The sequence below is a fragment of the Sphaeramia orbicularis genome, chromosome 4 (genome assembly GCF_902148855.1).
Source record: "Sphaeramia orbicularis chromosome 4, fSphaOr1.1, whole genome shotgun sequence".
NCBI classification, from domain to species: Eukaryota; Metazoa; Chordata; class Actinopteri; order Kurtiformes; family Apogonidae; genus Sphaeramia; species Sphaeramia orbicularis.
The window spans coordinates 6,295,994-6,312,817 of NC_043960.1; the positions used below are offsets into that span (position 1 = coordinate 6,295,994).

At 34.0% G+C, this 16,824-nt stretch overlaps 1 protein-coding gene across 1 annotated transcript in view; it reads right to left on the reverse strand.

The window, feature by feature from the left end:
* LOC115417791 (DENN domain-containing protein 1B-like) overlaps positions 1-16,824 on the reverse strand; it is a 249,488-nt gene that overhangs the window by 128,777 nt on the left and 103,887 nt on the right. Inside the window, 2 exon segments of the mRNA XM_030131907.1 lie at positions 5,106-5,165; positions 15,096-15,176. Of these exon segments, the coding sequence (XP_029987767.1) occupies positions 5,106-5,165; positions 15,096-15,176 (141 nt within the window).

Sequence of the window (16,824 nt, forward strand, 5' to 3'; positions counted from 1 at the left end):
GAGAAAAAAAGTCAGAATTATGAGTTTAAAGTCAGAATTCTAAGGGTAAAAAAAGTCAGAATTCTGAGAAAAAGAGTTAGAATTCTGAGATTAAAGACAGAATACTGAGTTTAAAGTCAGAATTCTGAGAAAAACAGTCAAATTCTGAGAAAAAAAGTCAGAATTCTGAGAAAAAGTCAGAATTCTGAGATTAAAATCAGATTTTTTTTCTTAGAATTCTGATTTCAATCTCAAAATTCTGACTTCTTTTCTCAGAATAATAATATAAAAATATATATATTGAACCTTGAGTTTTGTTTTGTTTCTTTTTCCAGTGGCTCTAATCCTCTTCCGTTTTAATAACTACGATGCTTGTCAGTATTTTCCTAAAGCCTGGGATTCACATTTTCCCTTCACTTTTATTTGATTAACAGGTATTTATTTTTAACCACTGCTAAAAATATGTTAAATTTCAATTAGCACCAGTAAACAGATGAATGTAATTACTGTAAAGTGACAGTGAGTGAGCAGATAATGAATCAATGGTAACACAAAACGACGTACTTCTGTCTGCGTTTGGATAAAAAGGCATATAAGCACACAAACACAAAAGAACAAGCGCTGAACACTTTCATTCCCCAAGTGCATGTGCATTAAATGAAAATAAAGGAAAAACAATTACCATTAGTAAACAATCCCCATACTCCCAGAGGAGGGTCACTGTTCTAAACAAACACTAAACTGGAACCGACACACAAGGGTTCGCCTTCTGAGTTTATTTGTTTTGTATTTCCAAATACATTATATGAGAATCTTCCTCATTCAACTTTACACTCAACTCCAACTATAGGGTTTTTTCTGTTATTCATAAAGATATGAAGTTCATTTAAAGCATCAGATGGAAGTTCATTCTATAAGTGATGCATCTACAGTCCAGGAAAAAATTCTTAGACCATCAAAAGTCATCAAAAACAATGGTTATGCAATCCAGTAGTAACTCCTGTGTGTATCATGTGACTAAAAGAGACAGAAAAGAAAACATGGAATGCCTAAAAGTACTGTTTTTGTCAGTACAATGCCATAGATATTGATGTAGGAATTGAAGTGATTTTGGTTATTATCAAGAAAACATGGAAAATGCATAGATATCAGCTCTGAAATTAAACTACTATGAGCTATTTTTGTTGTTATCATTATATTTGTCCAAACAAATGTACCTTTATTTGGACCAGGCATTAAAATGAACAAGAAATTGAAAAAAAAACAAGGGGTGGTCTAATAATTTTTGCCACGACTGCATAATCTTCAGTACAGCTCACTTCCCTCCATGTGTCCTCATCCAATCACTTCCAAAAACTGTGCAAAAGCACTGCAAATGTGAATTATGTGCAATAAGTCATGCAATAATCTTCTGTTCTGCAATAACAATGCAATATTTATCCAATATTTATATATAAATGCACTACTTTTATACAGACTTGAGTTCATAGATACACATATATGCATAATTCAGATAAGCTCTTAACAGTGATATAAATATTTTTGTTTGTCATACATGAGCAATATGCATTAAAGACAACAACCAAAGGCATTAATGCCTTTGGTTGTTGTTGTTTTTTTTTGACATCTCATGAATCAGATTTTTTCATTTTATTTTAACAAATACTTTGTTACCCCAATACTCCCAAAGCGTGAGAAATACAGATGAAAATTTTGAATGTCTGACGTGTTTCATTGTGGAGATGCACCAGGACAAAACTACTCTTAAACATACACAAGTTTTCTTTGTTTTTTCTTCTTTTTTTTCTTATAAAGTTACAGTTTGGAAAAAAAAAAAAGCAACTGTGGATCTTCTTTTAATGACCTTAAAGACATCTTGTGCCTTAGAACAGCTCCTGAATTTCATATATTTTCCACAAATAGTTATTATTGAAGTGAGTATCTTTATCTGGACTGCTTTTTTTTTTTTTTTTACAGTAAAATGTGTAATATAACCCCAATATCTCAAAAACAGATGAAGATATAAGGCTGAAATGTTGTCGCAAGGAGTAATAATATTATCTTCCTAAAAGCGTTACATAAATTGAATATGATGAGTCAGGAATATTTTCTGAAATCTGCAGATTTAACGGTGATTTACTTCTAAATTAATCTAAAATCACTGTGGAGGGAATCAAAAGTACAGACCCAAAAATAAGAATTAAGCTTTTTGTTGTTTTGTTTTTTCTGTTGTCAAATTTTGTAAACTAGTATTGTAATTATAGTAATAGCTGTCTACAATAATAAGAAATTATAGAACATTTAATTTTTAAAAAGACACCTTTCCTTGTAAGAAGACCCTCAGCCACGTGTCTACATTTTCAACAAACTTAAAGTGTATTAAACTAAAAATATGTGAAAGTTTTAACTCAAATAAAACGATATTCCCTTGGAGGAGGGACAACAAATCCCACAATCCCCCAAATGTGCAACCACAAAAGGAAAACTCTGAAATACCCTCAAAAAGTTCATAAATTAACTCGACAAAAACATTCTAAATGTGTATTATCAATACGGCGGCTAAAAATATAAAGTGTTTTCTTTGAGCGTAAATGCAACTGTGTAAAGATACATTAGAGGAATAAAGACACCCCCCCCCAATCTTGTCTCTGGGAAATAATTACAAGACTTTATACAATGGTAAAATATTTTTGTAGATAAAAATAGGCCTGATGTCACACAGGGTTTGTGCATGTCTGTTTTTTAGGGGGATGTTGTTGCCAATGAAGGAGGCAGAAAAAAAACCCTCAAGATTTTAGAACGCTGGCAGTTTATTTTGTTTGTCTTGTCAAAAATGCGGCTTCTGATGCCTTTTATTAAAGATTATTTTAAATATAAGACAATTGAGAAGAGGAGGCTTATTTTACGTGTGGGTGAATTACATGTTTTTATTCCACGTACGCCAAGGCCAGTTATTGACAGGTATACAGGCCTTAGGGTTATTTTGTTTAACTGGTCTAATATACACAAAAAAAAAGAAGCACCAAAATAGACTAAATACACATAAAAATATACAAAAAAACATGTTAATATACACATAAAGTACGCTAAAATATGCTAATATACACAAAAAACACTAAAATGCCTTAAAATACACAAAAAACATGTTAAATACACAAACAGGGTATCTGCAAGTTGGATGAAGCTGAATTCATGACTTCTGAAGACATTTCTCTGGTCGTCTTTGGTCAAATTTTACCAAACATTCACATGAATAACAGTCCAACAGGCTTTATAGTTACTGTGTTGAACCGGCCTTAACCATGTTTCAATGGGTTAACTTAACCCTAACCTAAACTCATGCACTGTCTGTGGAATCGATGTATCCTCTGCTCCATAAATAATGCCTGTGAAGCGGTGCTGTATTTTTGACAGTAGAGTCATGTTGGTGAATTCGTATTCGAAATGGGAGAAAGCGCAGTCGTAAAGTTTCATTTCATGCTTGTAATTCTTGAGGTCAGAACTTTTTCATTCATATTCTGACACATAAAATACACACAATACATTTTATGTACGACTGAACTCATTCAAGAGTTTACGAATATTTATTTTTTTGCACAACTATCAGCTAATATGTAGGGATGTCCTGATTCGATCTAAAGTTCAATATCAGCTGACGATCTGGCATTTTTTAGAAGATCGGATCAGATTTAGTCACAAGATCAGGCAGATCCGAACCTCGTTTGGGGGGGTGGGGGTTAAACAAACATCCTTCTTTCTCAAATTAAAGTTTCTGAAGGTAGGGGAAAGGAAAATGAGCTGCACAACAGCAGGAGGCTTAGAGGAATTAGTACAGCGTCTGTAAGTTTCATTTTCACTTTATGGTCCGGTAGTGATGCGCGAGAAAGGTTTTTTTTCAACTCACAGGGCTTTTGTGGAATTATTTGACCCAACCCAACCCCACCTGCGAGAAACCCACTGATGTGCTCATCACTAATGCACAGAACGGAACACACCCCGATATAATACGTGGACGGACCTGTCCATAGACCGGTAAAGCAGACGCAAATATACGGCCCGCGGTCCACAACCGTCCTGCCAAAGGTTCTCATTTGTCCCACTGTATGAATTTGGAAGGAGCAAAAATGATACTACAGTTATTAAGAGTCAAAGGTGTTATACTTGTTTTAGTTCAGGTTCCACATTCAGCCCAATTGTGATCTCAAGTAAAATAATAGTATAATAACGTATGACTCCAAATTTAAATCGAAATTTCATTGTAAAAAGTCCGTATCGGATCGGTATCGGCAAAACTAATCCTAAAAAAACTGGATCGGAAGCAAAAAAATCCATCAGGACATCACAACAAAATGCACACATATCTGTCTTATGCACATGAATATTTGGACAGCTTCCATACTCCATACTGCAGACCCCCTGAACTGATGCGACTTTTCTTTACAATGCGTTAAATGTCACGTCTGTTGTGGAAGTCTGTATTCGTCTATTGTAAACAGTATCTGCTCAGTGTTAAACTAACTACTAGACGTCTTAAGTCCCGTCCCAGCCCACGTACATGCACTGAACTGTAAACCTGACTCTGTTTTTTCTGTTTTCTGTGCGCTAAATAATGCTTCCCTGTTGGTCTACAAATTTACAGCGTTGTGATAATCACAAGCCATGCCACAAGCTTCAACTCAACCCAGGCTTTCATTGGCTGTTCGCTCGCTTATCTGCCTTTTTTTTTTTTTTCCACTCCTTGTTCTTTCGAAGACATGTTTATATAAAAACATTGAAAGTGGGTTAACTGGAAAGGCATCAAGGAGATTTTTTGAGCACAATTGCCTTTGCTTTAAACATAAAGACGGGGGGAGAAAAAAAAAAAAAACTTTTGATATTCAGAGAGAGAATATCGCAGTGTGGAAAGGCATTAATCATTTACAAAGTTTGATTGTTTTCCAGAGGAGAAGAAACATACACCAAGGCCCAGGATAGTTTGTTTTTGTTATATTTAAAAAGATAGCGTAGCTTATTTGGCCAAATTGGAAAGCCGCGGCTCCCATGCGATTAGTACTGCAGCGGTTTCACATTTCACAGCCTCGTTCCCTCCTTCCATTTCTGCCATTCACTCATTCCCCTCCACTCACCGGCTCCTTGCTTCGCCGATCTCTCAGTACTTGCCCAGTGGCAATATACAACTGCTCATTCTTTCACAATGAGAGAGAGAGAGAGACAGAGAAAAAAAGAGAGAGAGAGAGAGAGCAAAACAGGGTTCACACATGAAAGGGGACAATGATCCTTCGTCTTCTTGGCTGCCACGATAAAACAAAAAAACACTCTTTTAGGGAATAATTCTGCTTCATCAATTAAATATCAAACCAGTGGCTTCTCCAGATAAAGAGATGAAGCTATCACCTCTGTACTCGGGGGCTTCTTTCCCAATGAAGCTCTGAGATTCAGATGAAAAGGTTTGTTCGCATATACAGTACAGCCCATAAAGAAGGGGAAAAAAAAAAAAACTGACAGAAAAAAATTAATCACAAGGAATCTTAGCTAGACCTCGCTAACCTTCATCGAGGTGTACTGATTACCTCGTATTAGTCTTGTTATGTTGTAGATTTATCTGTGTAATTACATCTGTAATCTTGTGAGACCTGTGCAGCAGAAAAAGACCCAGAGTTGCTTATTTAATTGGTCCAAAAAAAGGAACGAGGGGGTCCTCAAGGACGAAGACTGGAGCCTGAACAACTCAAAAATAAAAATATTAGTGGGAAAAAAAAAAAGTGTGAGTTTAGCAGTCCCACTGAAAACCATTACAGCGGTGCATGCGAGCTGGTAAATTTTTCTCTTTCTCTGCGTGAATGTGACCTAAAACATAATGAGATTTTCACACAAGTGCTGGAAGTAAAAGAAGGGAACGTGGTGTAAAAAAAAAAAAAAAAAAAAAGAGAGAGAGAGAGAGAGAAATGCTAAATTCATTCATTTATTAGGGAAAATTGTCCAGCCTTAAATATTTGTGTGTGGTATAAGTATTGAAAACACTCTTTTTTTAATTCAAGGATTCGAGGAACTTTATTGTAATACCAGCAGAGAGAGAGAGAGACATAGATAGATAGATATAGATAGATAGATAGATAGATAGATAGATAGATAGATAGATAGATAGATAGATAGATAGATAGATAGATAGATAGATAGATAGATAGATAGATAGATAGATAGATAGATAGTATTTACTTATTTAGTTAGTTAGATATTTAGTTATTGAGTATTTAGTCAGTCAGTCAGTCAGTCAGTCAGTCAGTTAGTTAGTTAGTATTTAGTTATTTTGTTAGTTAGTTAGTTAGTTAGTTAGATATATATTTAGTTATTTAGTTAGTTAGTTAGTCAGTATTTAGTTAGTTAGTTAGTTAGTTAGTCAGTATTTAGTTAGTTAGTTAGTTAGTTAGTCAGTATTTAGTTAGTTAGTTAGTTAGTCAGTCAGTATTTAGTTAGTTAGTTAGTTAGTTAGTCAGTCAGTATTTAGTTTAGTTAGTTAGATAGATATTTAGTTAGTTAGTCAGTATTTAGTTAGTTAGTTAGTTAGTTAGTCAGTCAGTATTTAGTTAGTTAGTTAGTTAGTTAGTTAGACAGATATTTAGTTAGTTAGTTAATTAGTCAGTATTTAGTTAGTTAGTTAGATAGATATTTAGTTAGTTAGTCAGTATTTAGTTAGTTAGTTAGTTAGTTAGTTAGTCAGTCAGTATTTAGTTAGTTAGTTAGTTAGTTAGTTAGTTAGTTAGACAGATATTTAGTTAGTTAGTTAATTAGTCAGTATTTAGTTAGTTAGTTAGTTAGTTAGTTAGTTAGTTAGACAGATATTTAGTTAGTTAGTATTTAGTTAGTTAGTTAGTTAGTCAGTATTTAGTTATTTAGTTAGTTAGTTAGTTAGACAGATATTTAGATAGTTAGTATTTAGTTAGTTAATTAGTCAGTATTTAGTTAGTTAGTTAGTATTTAGTTATTTGGTTAGTTAGCTATTTAGTTAGATAGATAGATAGATAGATAGATAGATAGATAGATAGATAGATAGATAGATAGATAGATAGATAGATAGATAGATAGATAGATAGATAGATAGATAGATAGATAGATAGATAGATAGATAGATAGATAGATAGATAGATAGATAGATAGATAGATAGATAGATAGATAGATAGATAGATAGATAGATAGATAGATAGATAACAATATAAAACCACAGGAAACATGAGTAAAGACAAACATAAGAGCAAACAGTGTACACTATAAAACAGAAGGTCTGGGTAGAATCTGGATAATAATTGTAATGTGCTGAAATAGAACTGTAAGGTGCAAAACATGTTGAAATATTTCAACCAGGAATGTGCAAAATGATATTTAAAATACATGAGATGGCATGAAATTTGGTACCCTAAGTCCCAGATTTAGCCCTATAAAATATATATAATTAACAATATATACATAAAAAAACCTATGTATACTGAAAAAAGAGACCTACGTAGTTAAATTCCTTTGAAGTTCACCTAAACAGTTTTATCTCAGTTCCAGGTTGTTCTGAAGCATTTTTATCAGATTAAGGCCAGTACTTTGACTCAGTTTAACCACTTGCATGTCTAATTTTGTTGTCTTGCTGTATGATATTCTGTCAGTTTCTGTTCACCGATGGATACGTTAATATTTTTCTTATCTAGCATAATGGCTTTGTCAATAAATCCGTGTATCATTCGCTCTTTTCATATTCAATTGAGAATCCACAATCGGAAAACGAAAAAATTACTCGTTATTTCATTATTCATGTACAAGTCAAAAATTTAAAAAATAGTTGTTTTTCATTCTTTGAAAATCGGAAAAAAGCAAATGGACCAAATGTGGGGTTTCATGTTGACAGTTTTGATATTCGATTTGGTGTGACCCAGAAGTTACTGACTTCTTCGTGTGTTATGTGAAGTGTCTTCCACTTAGATTGTCTACCATGGACTAAAACAACAATACCTGGAAGATCATGAGCATTTTTTCAGTTGTCATGTCGTCCTCCTTCAGAGTAACATGTTTGCTGCCTCTGAATAACATGAAATTCTCCATTAGCGCAGAATGCATTAGACAGAAAACTAGCAAACCCACGACTGTCCAGCTCAACACACAAAGAAGTCAGTAACTTCCAGGTCATACCAAATCAGATATAAAAAATGTCACCATGAAACAGTTTTTAATTTGTGTGTAATATTGAAAGAATGAAAAACTTGTTTTTGATTTTTCATGAATAATGAAATGAGTAATTTTTTTCGTTTTCCGATTGTGGATTTTCAACTGAATATGAAAAGGACAAATGATACACAGATTTTTTTTATTATTATACACAGGTTATTTTTATGTATATATTGTTTATTATTTAAATTTTATAGGGCTAAATCTGAGACTTCAGATACCAAATTTCTTGCCATCTCGTGTAAATGTGTGCTGGAATGACAACAAAGTTCCTAAAAATTCCTCGGATATCAAAAATGTCAACGTGAAACCATTTGCTTATTTCCAATTTTTAATTTGTGTATACAATCAAAAGAATGAAAACTAATTTTTTTTTTTTCATTTTTTGTACATGAATAATGAAATAACGAGTCTTTTTTTTTTTCATTTTCCAATTGTGGATTCTCAACTGAATATGAAAAGAACGAATGATACATGGATTAAAAAAGACCTATGTACTTAAATCCCATTGAAGTTCACCTAAACAGTTTTATCTCAGCTTCAGGTTGTTCTGAAGCATTTTTATAGGATTAAGGTCAGCCCTTTGACTCAGTTTCTTAAAATAACTGCTCATTTTAACCACTTGCATGTATAATTTTGTGGTCTTGCTGTATGATATTCTGTCAGTTTCAGTTCATGGATGGATACATTAATATGTTTCCCATCTAATATAATAGCTTTGTCAATACGTTTCTGTTTTTTTTTTTTTCCTTGTATTCTCTTTACTTTCCTTGGTTCCATTTTCCTCTTACTGGTAAAAATCCAACTCATCCTGATCCACAAGCAACAAAACAGGCCCAGATCATGATACCGCCACCACCATGTTTCATAGATGGGATAAAGTTCTCATGTTGGAATGTAGCGTTGGTCGTGGCCAACCATAACACTTCCCATTCAAGACAAAAAGCTCCGCTTTTCTGAAAGCCTTCTGGCACCAGTATGTGGCATTTAGCAAACTATAGACTGGAGGAAATGTTTGGAGATTAGAGACTTTCTCTGCCACGTGCAAACCGAAATAAGAAGTCGGTGCAGTATGGAAAATACAAACGGAAAACTGAAAATTTAAAATGTACTTTGACTATAATTTCATAATCAAGCCAATTTGACCTGACAACATGTGAACAGGTGATTTAAGTTCTTAGTTAGTTTGTTAGTTAGTTAGCTATGTAGTTAGTTATTTAGCTAGTTAGATATTTAGTTATTTATTTAGTTATTTATTTAGTTAATTATTGAGTTAGTAAGATATTTAGCTAGTTAGTTAGTATTTAGTTATTTATTTAGTTAGTTAGTTAGTTAGCTATTTAGTAAGTTAGTTAGTTAGTTAGATATTTAGCTATTTATTTATTTAGTTATTTAGTTATTTAGTTAGTTAGATATTTAGCTATTTAGTTAGTTAGTTAGTTCGTTAGTTAGTTAGATATTTAGTTATTTATTTAGTTATTTAGTTATTTAGTTAGGTAGTTAGCTATTCAGATAGTTATTTAGCTAGTTAGATATTTAGTTATTTATTTAGTTAATTATTTAGTTATTTATTGAGTTAGTTAGTTAGTTAGTTAGTTATTTAGTTAGTTAGCTATTTAGTAAGTTTAGTTAGTTAGTTAGTTAGTTAGATATTTAGTTATTTAGTTAGTGAGTTAGTTAGTTAGATATTTAGTTATTTATTTAGTTATTTAGTTAGTTAGATATTTATTTAGTTAGTTAGTTAGTTAGTTAGTTAGTTAGTTATTTAGTTATTTATTTAGTTATTCAGTTAGTTAGTTAGTATTTATTTAGTTAGTTATTTAGTTAGCTATTTAGTTAGTTAGTTAGTTAGTTAGTTAGTTAGTTAGTTAGTTAGTTGGGACAGTACACATTAATGAACATTTCTGTAAATGTGCCAGTATTAGCAAACACAGAAACCAAGGAAAGTTCTAGTCCTTCAGGAGCAAAAGATGAGCTGAGGACCACCAGTTTGACAACAAATGAGGAGGAAAATTATTGAGATGTTTAACAGTAATGTTACTCAAATAAATTAAAAATTACAGTTTACTTTGCACATTGCAGTTTATTTTTGCACCTTATTGTTTAGATTAAATAAATCCAGATTTCCTACCCAGTTCTGTTTTTACTTACTTCTAATTCATTATGTATAGTGTGTTTTTGCTTGTGTTCTATTTTTATTTTTTTTTTGTCTTATATTCTGTTTTACTCTTAGAGTCTAACAAAGTGAATTTGTGATAGAATCTAGAAGCACTGTTGTTGTTTTCTCCACTGGACTCAGCTGTAAATGTAAAGAATGGAGTTTGATGGTTAAATGTCAGCGTTTCTTCAACACAGATGAGTTTGAGTCTGAGGATCATGAACGTATAAAATTATGGGATGTTATTGTGTTTGCTAAGTTGCCGTTTGTTGACCCGCAATTCAGACTAAACTTTGTTTTTAATTGTATGGCTTTTTATGTTTTTTAATCTATTCTTGTATTTTATTCTTTTGTTTGGGTGTTATTTATTCTTCTGTACAGCACTGTTTTCTTCTCTGTACAGTTCTATGTCTTTAAATCTACTCTGTATTTTATTCTTCCATTTTGGTTTTAATTATTCTTCTGTACAGCGCTTTGGTCCACTGTGGTTGTTTTAAAGTGCCTTACAAATAAGGTTGGATTGGATTGGATTGGACTGGATTGGATAAACTGTGACAGTTCTGATCTTGTTTGTTGGATTCAAACAGATCTTTAGTTCAGCTCCTGACGACACAAACCAAACAGAAGACAGATGATTGGTGGTTTTACTGTGGATGTTTTCTGTATTAAAGCAAAGCTAAGCTAACAGAGCTAAGCTAACAGAGCTATAATGTAAACTATCAGTTCACACAGCACATGAAGATTATAAGACACAGTGTTATTTTAACCGCCTGAGTTTTAATTTAATGAAGAAAACTTGATGATTCCATAATACAGATGTGTGGAAACAATGACCTTTACCCTGTATTCAGTGACTGATCCAGTCTGTGTATACATAAGGGTGATTTGTTGGTGGTTTTTGTAGTAGACGTATCAATATGACATAAAACCACTTTAATGTCTTAAGTAATTTCCTTGTTGATGTGTCATAACACTCTTCTACAAACATGTGTCGACAAGTTCAGGCTTTGATAGTGAAGACCTAGATTTTGATTTCTATAAATAAGGCAAGACCTCACAGCTTTAACATCCCCTAATAGAAGCACACACAAATATGTAAAAACAAGTAATTTTCCACAATAAATAAATGAATAAATCTAATGTTTCTGTCTGTTCCCTTTATCTAGTTCTGATAATGTTTTCAGTCATATTTACGCAGAAAAACTAAAAACTCTAAATGGACTTTTAAGCTCCGCCGTATTGCTATTTATATAGGCCGGGCTTATGGAAGAAAAACCGTTAGAGAGTGAGTGTTTTATGTATGAGCTGAGATTGTGTCAGCGTTAACACAAACACAGGCTGACTTTGCGGGACCTGGGCTTGTTAAGCCGTTCGAGCGTTTGATAAGCAGGAGACATGACGAGCTGCGAGAGGACCCTTCAAGTTTAAACATGTCCAGCTCGGCCTTATCAGACCAAAAAACCTGTTAGCGCCACTTCTTGTTTCCAAACAGAGTGTCAGTGGCGGGCCTGCTGCGTCTCTCCGGTCATACCTAGCGTATCTTAACCTGTGTCTGCTCTCCGCTGTGGTGTTTCCTCATTTATGCTCGCTCCATCTCAACCTCTGCACTTTGTCCGTCTTTTTCCGCTTCCTTCCCGTGTGCTGTAGTTTCTAATCTGTCGGTTGTCATGCCGTCTTGGTGACTCTTTCTAGTCTTTGTGTCAAATTTTATTTTATTTTTTTTTTGGGAAATTCTCTTTTTATTTGAAAAGCAATATAAATACACTGGATTCGATTTCTGCAAAAGTGTTTACAAGATGATTTTCTAGAGTTTTTATATATTTAAAAAATTGGTGTAACAAAATTATGAAGGGGGTGGCTTACGGTCCAGGTGGTACCTCAAAAGGAAAATTAATAAAGAAATGAGAACTGAAAATACATCCAGGTCAAAAAGAAATTATAGATGCATTCAAAGTTGTTTTCCAGTGTGCAGTTTTTTTGTTTGTTGTAGTTGTCAATTCTTTTTCTTATTGCTTATTATTATTATTATTATTATTATTATTATTATTATTATTACTTACATACCTATATTACTTATTACTTAAATATCATTGTTACGACTACTATTACTCTCATCATTTTATTATAACTTTTATCCTGTGATTACAAAACTATATATATAAATATCTATATACTGTACATATTGTGCATATTATAATATTATAACATAACATAATCGTTATTTATTATCATTTATTATTATTATTATTACTACTCTTTAGTACTTTTTTTCATTAGTCCTTTCCAATGTGCAACTGCTTGTTTTTTTACCACTCCTATTTTTTTTTTTTTTAGTTTATTGCGTTACTATTTTGTAAAAATATTTCTTATTCGTGTCCATTCTGTGTTTGTGCTGCTCTTGGAACCGCGGTTTCCTGAGGGTTCTGCCCAAGGGATCAATAAAGTGCTATCTAATCTAACTCAGATTGTACTGGTTTTACATCCTCAGTCCATTTAGTCCAAATCTTGTAAACTTTTTCTTTTCACAGTCTGACAGAGAAGGACAACTTTTCCATGATGTCAAATCTCATAAACAATGTCCAACCATTCAACAGTGGGGGGTTTTCTCGTAATGCTTTTTTAACTTGCTGCCAATAGTATATTTAGTCATTTCTTATCATTACTATTCCAGTTTTTAGCTCCAAATGCATTGCTGATGTGTTGGTGAATGTCCTGCCAATAGTTTGATTTGATAGTGATCAGTTCCATTGGTTCCACAGAGTCTCCAACAGACGTTTACACTAGTGGTGTAATGAAAAATCTTACAAGATGTTTCTAGCAGAACTCACGCCATCGGTTCGATCCTGTTGAGGATCATTGTAGTTGGCACATGTTTTCCCCCCAACTGTCCAAAGAAATCACAGAATTTCAGTCTTTTTCCCACTTCTTTTTTGATCAGTTCAAATTGTTGGATGGTATTGTATAATCTGGAGATCATTTTGTTGCTCTTTATGTCACTTTTCTTTCATTTTTTTATTATTTGCCTCTCTGTCATCACTTTTTCTCCAACTCTAAACTACAGGATGTCCCAAATGGCAAATAGAGCGGGTCGTCCAATAACCGAAGGGTTGGCGGTTCGAATCCCGCTCTGTCCTAGTCTGTCCGTTGTGTCCTTGAGCAAGACACTTCACCCCCCTTAAATCCAGTGCCACTCAAACTGGTGTATCAATGAGTGTGAATGTTTGGTGGTGGGCGGGGGGGGTCGCGAATTAGCAGCCACGCTTCTGTCAGCCTGCCCCAGTAGGTGTAGTTTACCACCACCACCACCAGAGGGGGGGTGTGAGAGTAAATGAATAATGGGTCAATAATGTAAAGTGCTTTGGGTGTCCAAAAAACCGTGATAGAAATCCAATCCATTATTATTATTTATTCTAAAAAAAGTATTTTAAAATGTCCATATCGGAGTGACTACATGGTCAGGAGGAGGGATGTAACGATTACTGGTATAGCAATAAACCGTGGTAAAATTTCCGACGGTTAGTATTACCGTTTAAATTCTAATTATTATGATAATCGTGTTTGATTACCACACTTTGAAAATCATGGTGATACTGCTCATTTCCTGGAGAAGCAGATCACCCTAACATGTTTTAAAATCCTCATTCTTTCAGCATATTTACATTTGTTCTTTAAACAGTTCAGGAAAATATGACTGTGTTTCACTTTCTGTTTGTGTGTACAATAGTGTATATGTGTGACACTGTGAATGATCTGATCTGGAAAATGGTCAAACCAGCTCCACTATGACCTGTCCAACTACTTTTTTTCCCACTCAAAAAAATCACTCAGGAATCAATAGGAGAATTGATAAGGAACTGGACTGGTAAACAGAATTGACAATGGCATTGATATTGATCAAATCCTATTAATTCCCACCACTAGTGCAGAAATCTCTTCTGGCCATAAGGTGCCATCTTTAATGCACATTTGTATGTTTGATGTTGACATGTTAATATTTGAATGTTTCTGCCAACAGAAAGTACAATGTGTATGTTATTTCATTTTTTTTTTTTTTTTTTTGAAATATAACTTGGTTACGTTATTTCAGTGCGTGCATAAGTACTTTATGAACATTTTGAGCACATTTCAACAATACCTCGATAATAATGATAAGCATGATAATTTTGGTCAGAATAACCGTGATATGACATTTTCATATCATTACATCCCTAGTCAGGAGAAATGATACTTAATAGGATTTATTTCGGACATAAAATGTTTTATTCTACAAATTTCAAACAAAAAATTTGGGGGGATGGTAATTCTATAACGTTCCAAAGTTATTACAAATGTTCAATGTTTACATCAAGTTGGTAGTGGACTTCCTGCCACACTCGCTGCAGCATGTCTTGAGTTCCTCTACACATTTCACGTAAGCCCACGGAAAGAAATCACACGGTGTTAGGTCAGGTGAGCGTGGGGGCCATTTCAATAGCACGTTGTCTCCACCATTAGCGAGCAGAACAATAAAAATGATTACACTTCTTGGAGCAAAAAGAGCAAACAAATTTGAAACACATTATTAGGTGATGAAACGATGTCAAATTTTTTAGGATGCCCTGTACATCGTTGGATCGTCTTTTCTAAATATCGCCTCTCGGATGCCCCCGGCCCCTACAGTGACGTTTCCCGTACCTCTCGCCCCGTTTCCTTCTCAACTCTTCAGTCGTCTTTACCTGTGATAAAGAAGGGGAATATCAGATCTATACCTACCACACTCAGGTTGACTGGCGTGAAGGGCTTTGGCACTGGCAGATCATAGAGGGAAATCAGCATGTCATTCAAGTCATTTTCCTGAGGGAGAGAAGCAAAGAACAAAAGAGAAAGAAAAACAAAAAAAAAAAAAACAGAGGACATATGAATTTTATTTACTTGTTTTGCTGATGTCAAAAGTTATGTGTCAATCTAACAACAGTGCTGGGACAGGCGTTGCTGCAGACCAGAGGGCATTCCTGCAGCGAGGCCTGAAGGGCTCCAAAACATCCGACTGACATATGTTTAACGAGCAATGGTGAGGTTAAAAGACGGCTGAGTGTAGGGCTGTAGACGCTTATTATCCGCCAGTGTTGATTTATGGCCGAGAGCGGGCTGTCGGTAATTAAGCGGGGGTCCGCGTTCCAAAGACGAGGGCTTTAAGAAGCCGTCGGAGAGCTGGCTTGACCACAGAACAGGCCCCGAGATTATTCTTCCAGCCTTTATGAGCTTCACGACAAGACTTCTATTTACACTCTTGGGCCTTTAGCCGGAGGAGCTGAAGGGGACAACAGTTTGGAACTTGTTCTTAACCCATAAAGACCCAAAACCGCTACCAGCGACCAAAACTATCTACTGATACAAGTGTTTAATACCTGTTGATCCACTAATTCTATCAATACATGTAAATAATTGGTGTAAAATACAGTTCTTCATCTTTTCTTGGTCATCAAATATGACTCATCTGGACGTTCAGAGGCTCCTTAGTTACCGTGGAAAGACTGCCATCTTCTACAACATTGATTCACCAGTAAAACCCATGGAGTTGGATCAATGACAGTGGATGGACACACTGGGTTTATGTTCAGTTAATGAGAGATTTGCTGAAACAAATAATGTTTTCCCAAATGAACCCAAATGAAAGTCCATATATGACTTCCTATCAGTGATCAATAGTAAATATATTGATATCTGTAACTATTTACATGTTATAAACCATCAAAATATGGACCATTATAAGTAAAGGCACATTTTCAGTAATTCGAAAATTCATTAGAAATGCAAAAATCTAAATTTCTCCAAACTGTGAATAAACTTTGTAGACATTGTTCCAAGGAAGATACATATAAAATTTGTAAAACCCATGGAGTTGGATCAATTTAAGTGGATGGGCACACTTGGTTTATGTTCAGTTATTGATATATTTGACTAAAAAAGTCACTTTTTTTTATTGTTTCATACGTTTCTGATTACAATATCATTCAACTTTACTCTGAGCTTTTATGAACATCTACATGATCAGTCAGGTAAATATAGGACAATACCTGATTTCCAATGAAAAATGCAAAACACAGAGGATAATACTGGAATAAATGACGATAAATCGCTTAAGAAAGGTTAAATAGAGAGAAAAAATCATTTAGGAACTGCCATAAAAGTAGTACTGGGTCTTTATGGCTTAATTTAGGAAAATTACAGCCTTAGAAGACTTTTTCAGGATCTGCAGACTTTTCTCTGCATTGACTTACATGTCAGTTAAATTAATTCTGACTTTCCATGAACATCTAAATTAGATATATGAAATCAAATATAGGAAAACATATGATTTACAGTCAAAAATGCAAAATACAGAGGATAATATTACAATATACGGTACTAAATAACTTAAGAAAGGTTAAATATAGAGCAAAAATTTATTTGGGAACTGACACAAAAGTAGCACTGGGTCTTTATGGGTTAATTTAGGACA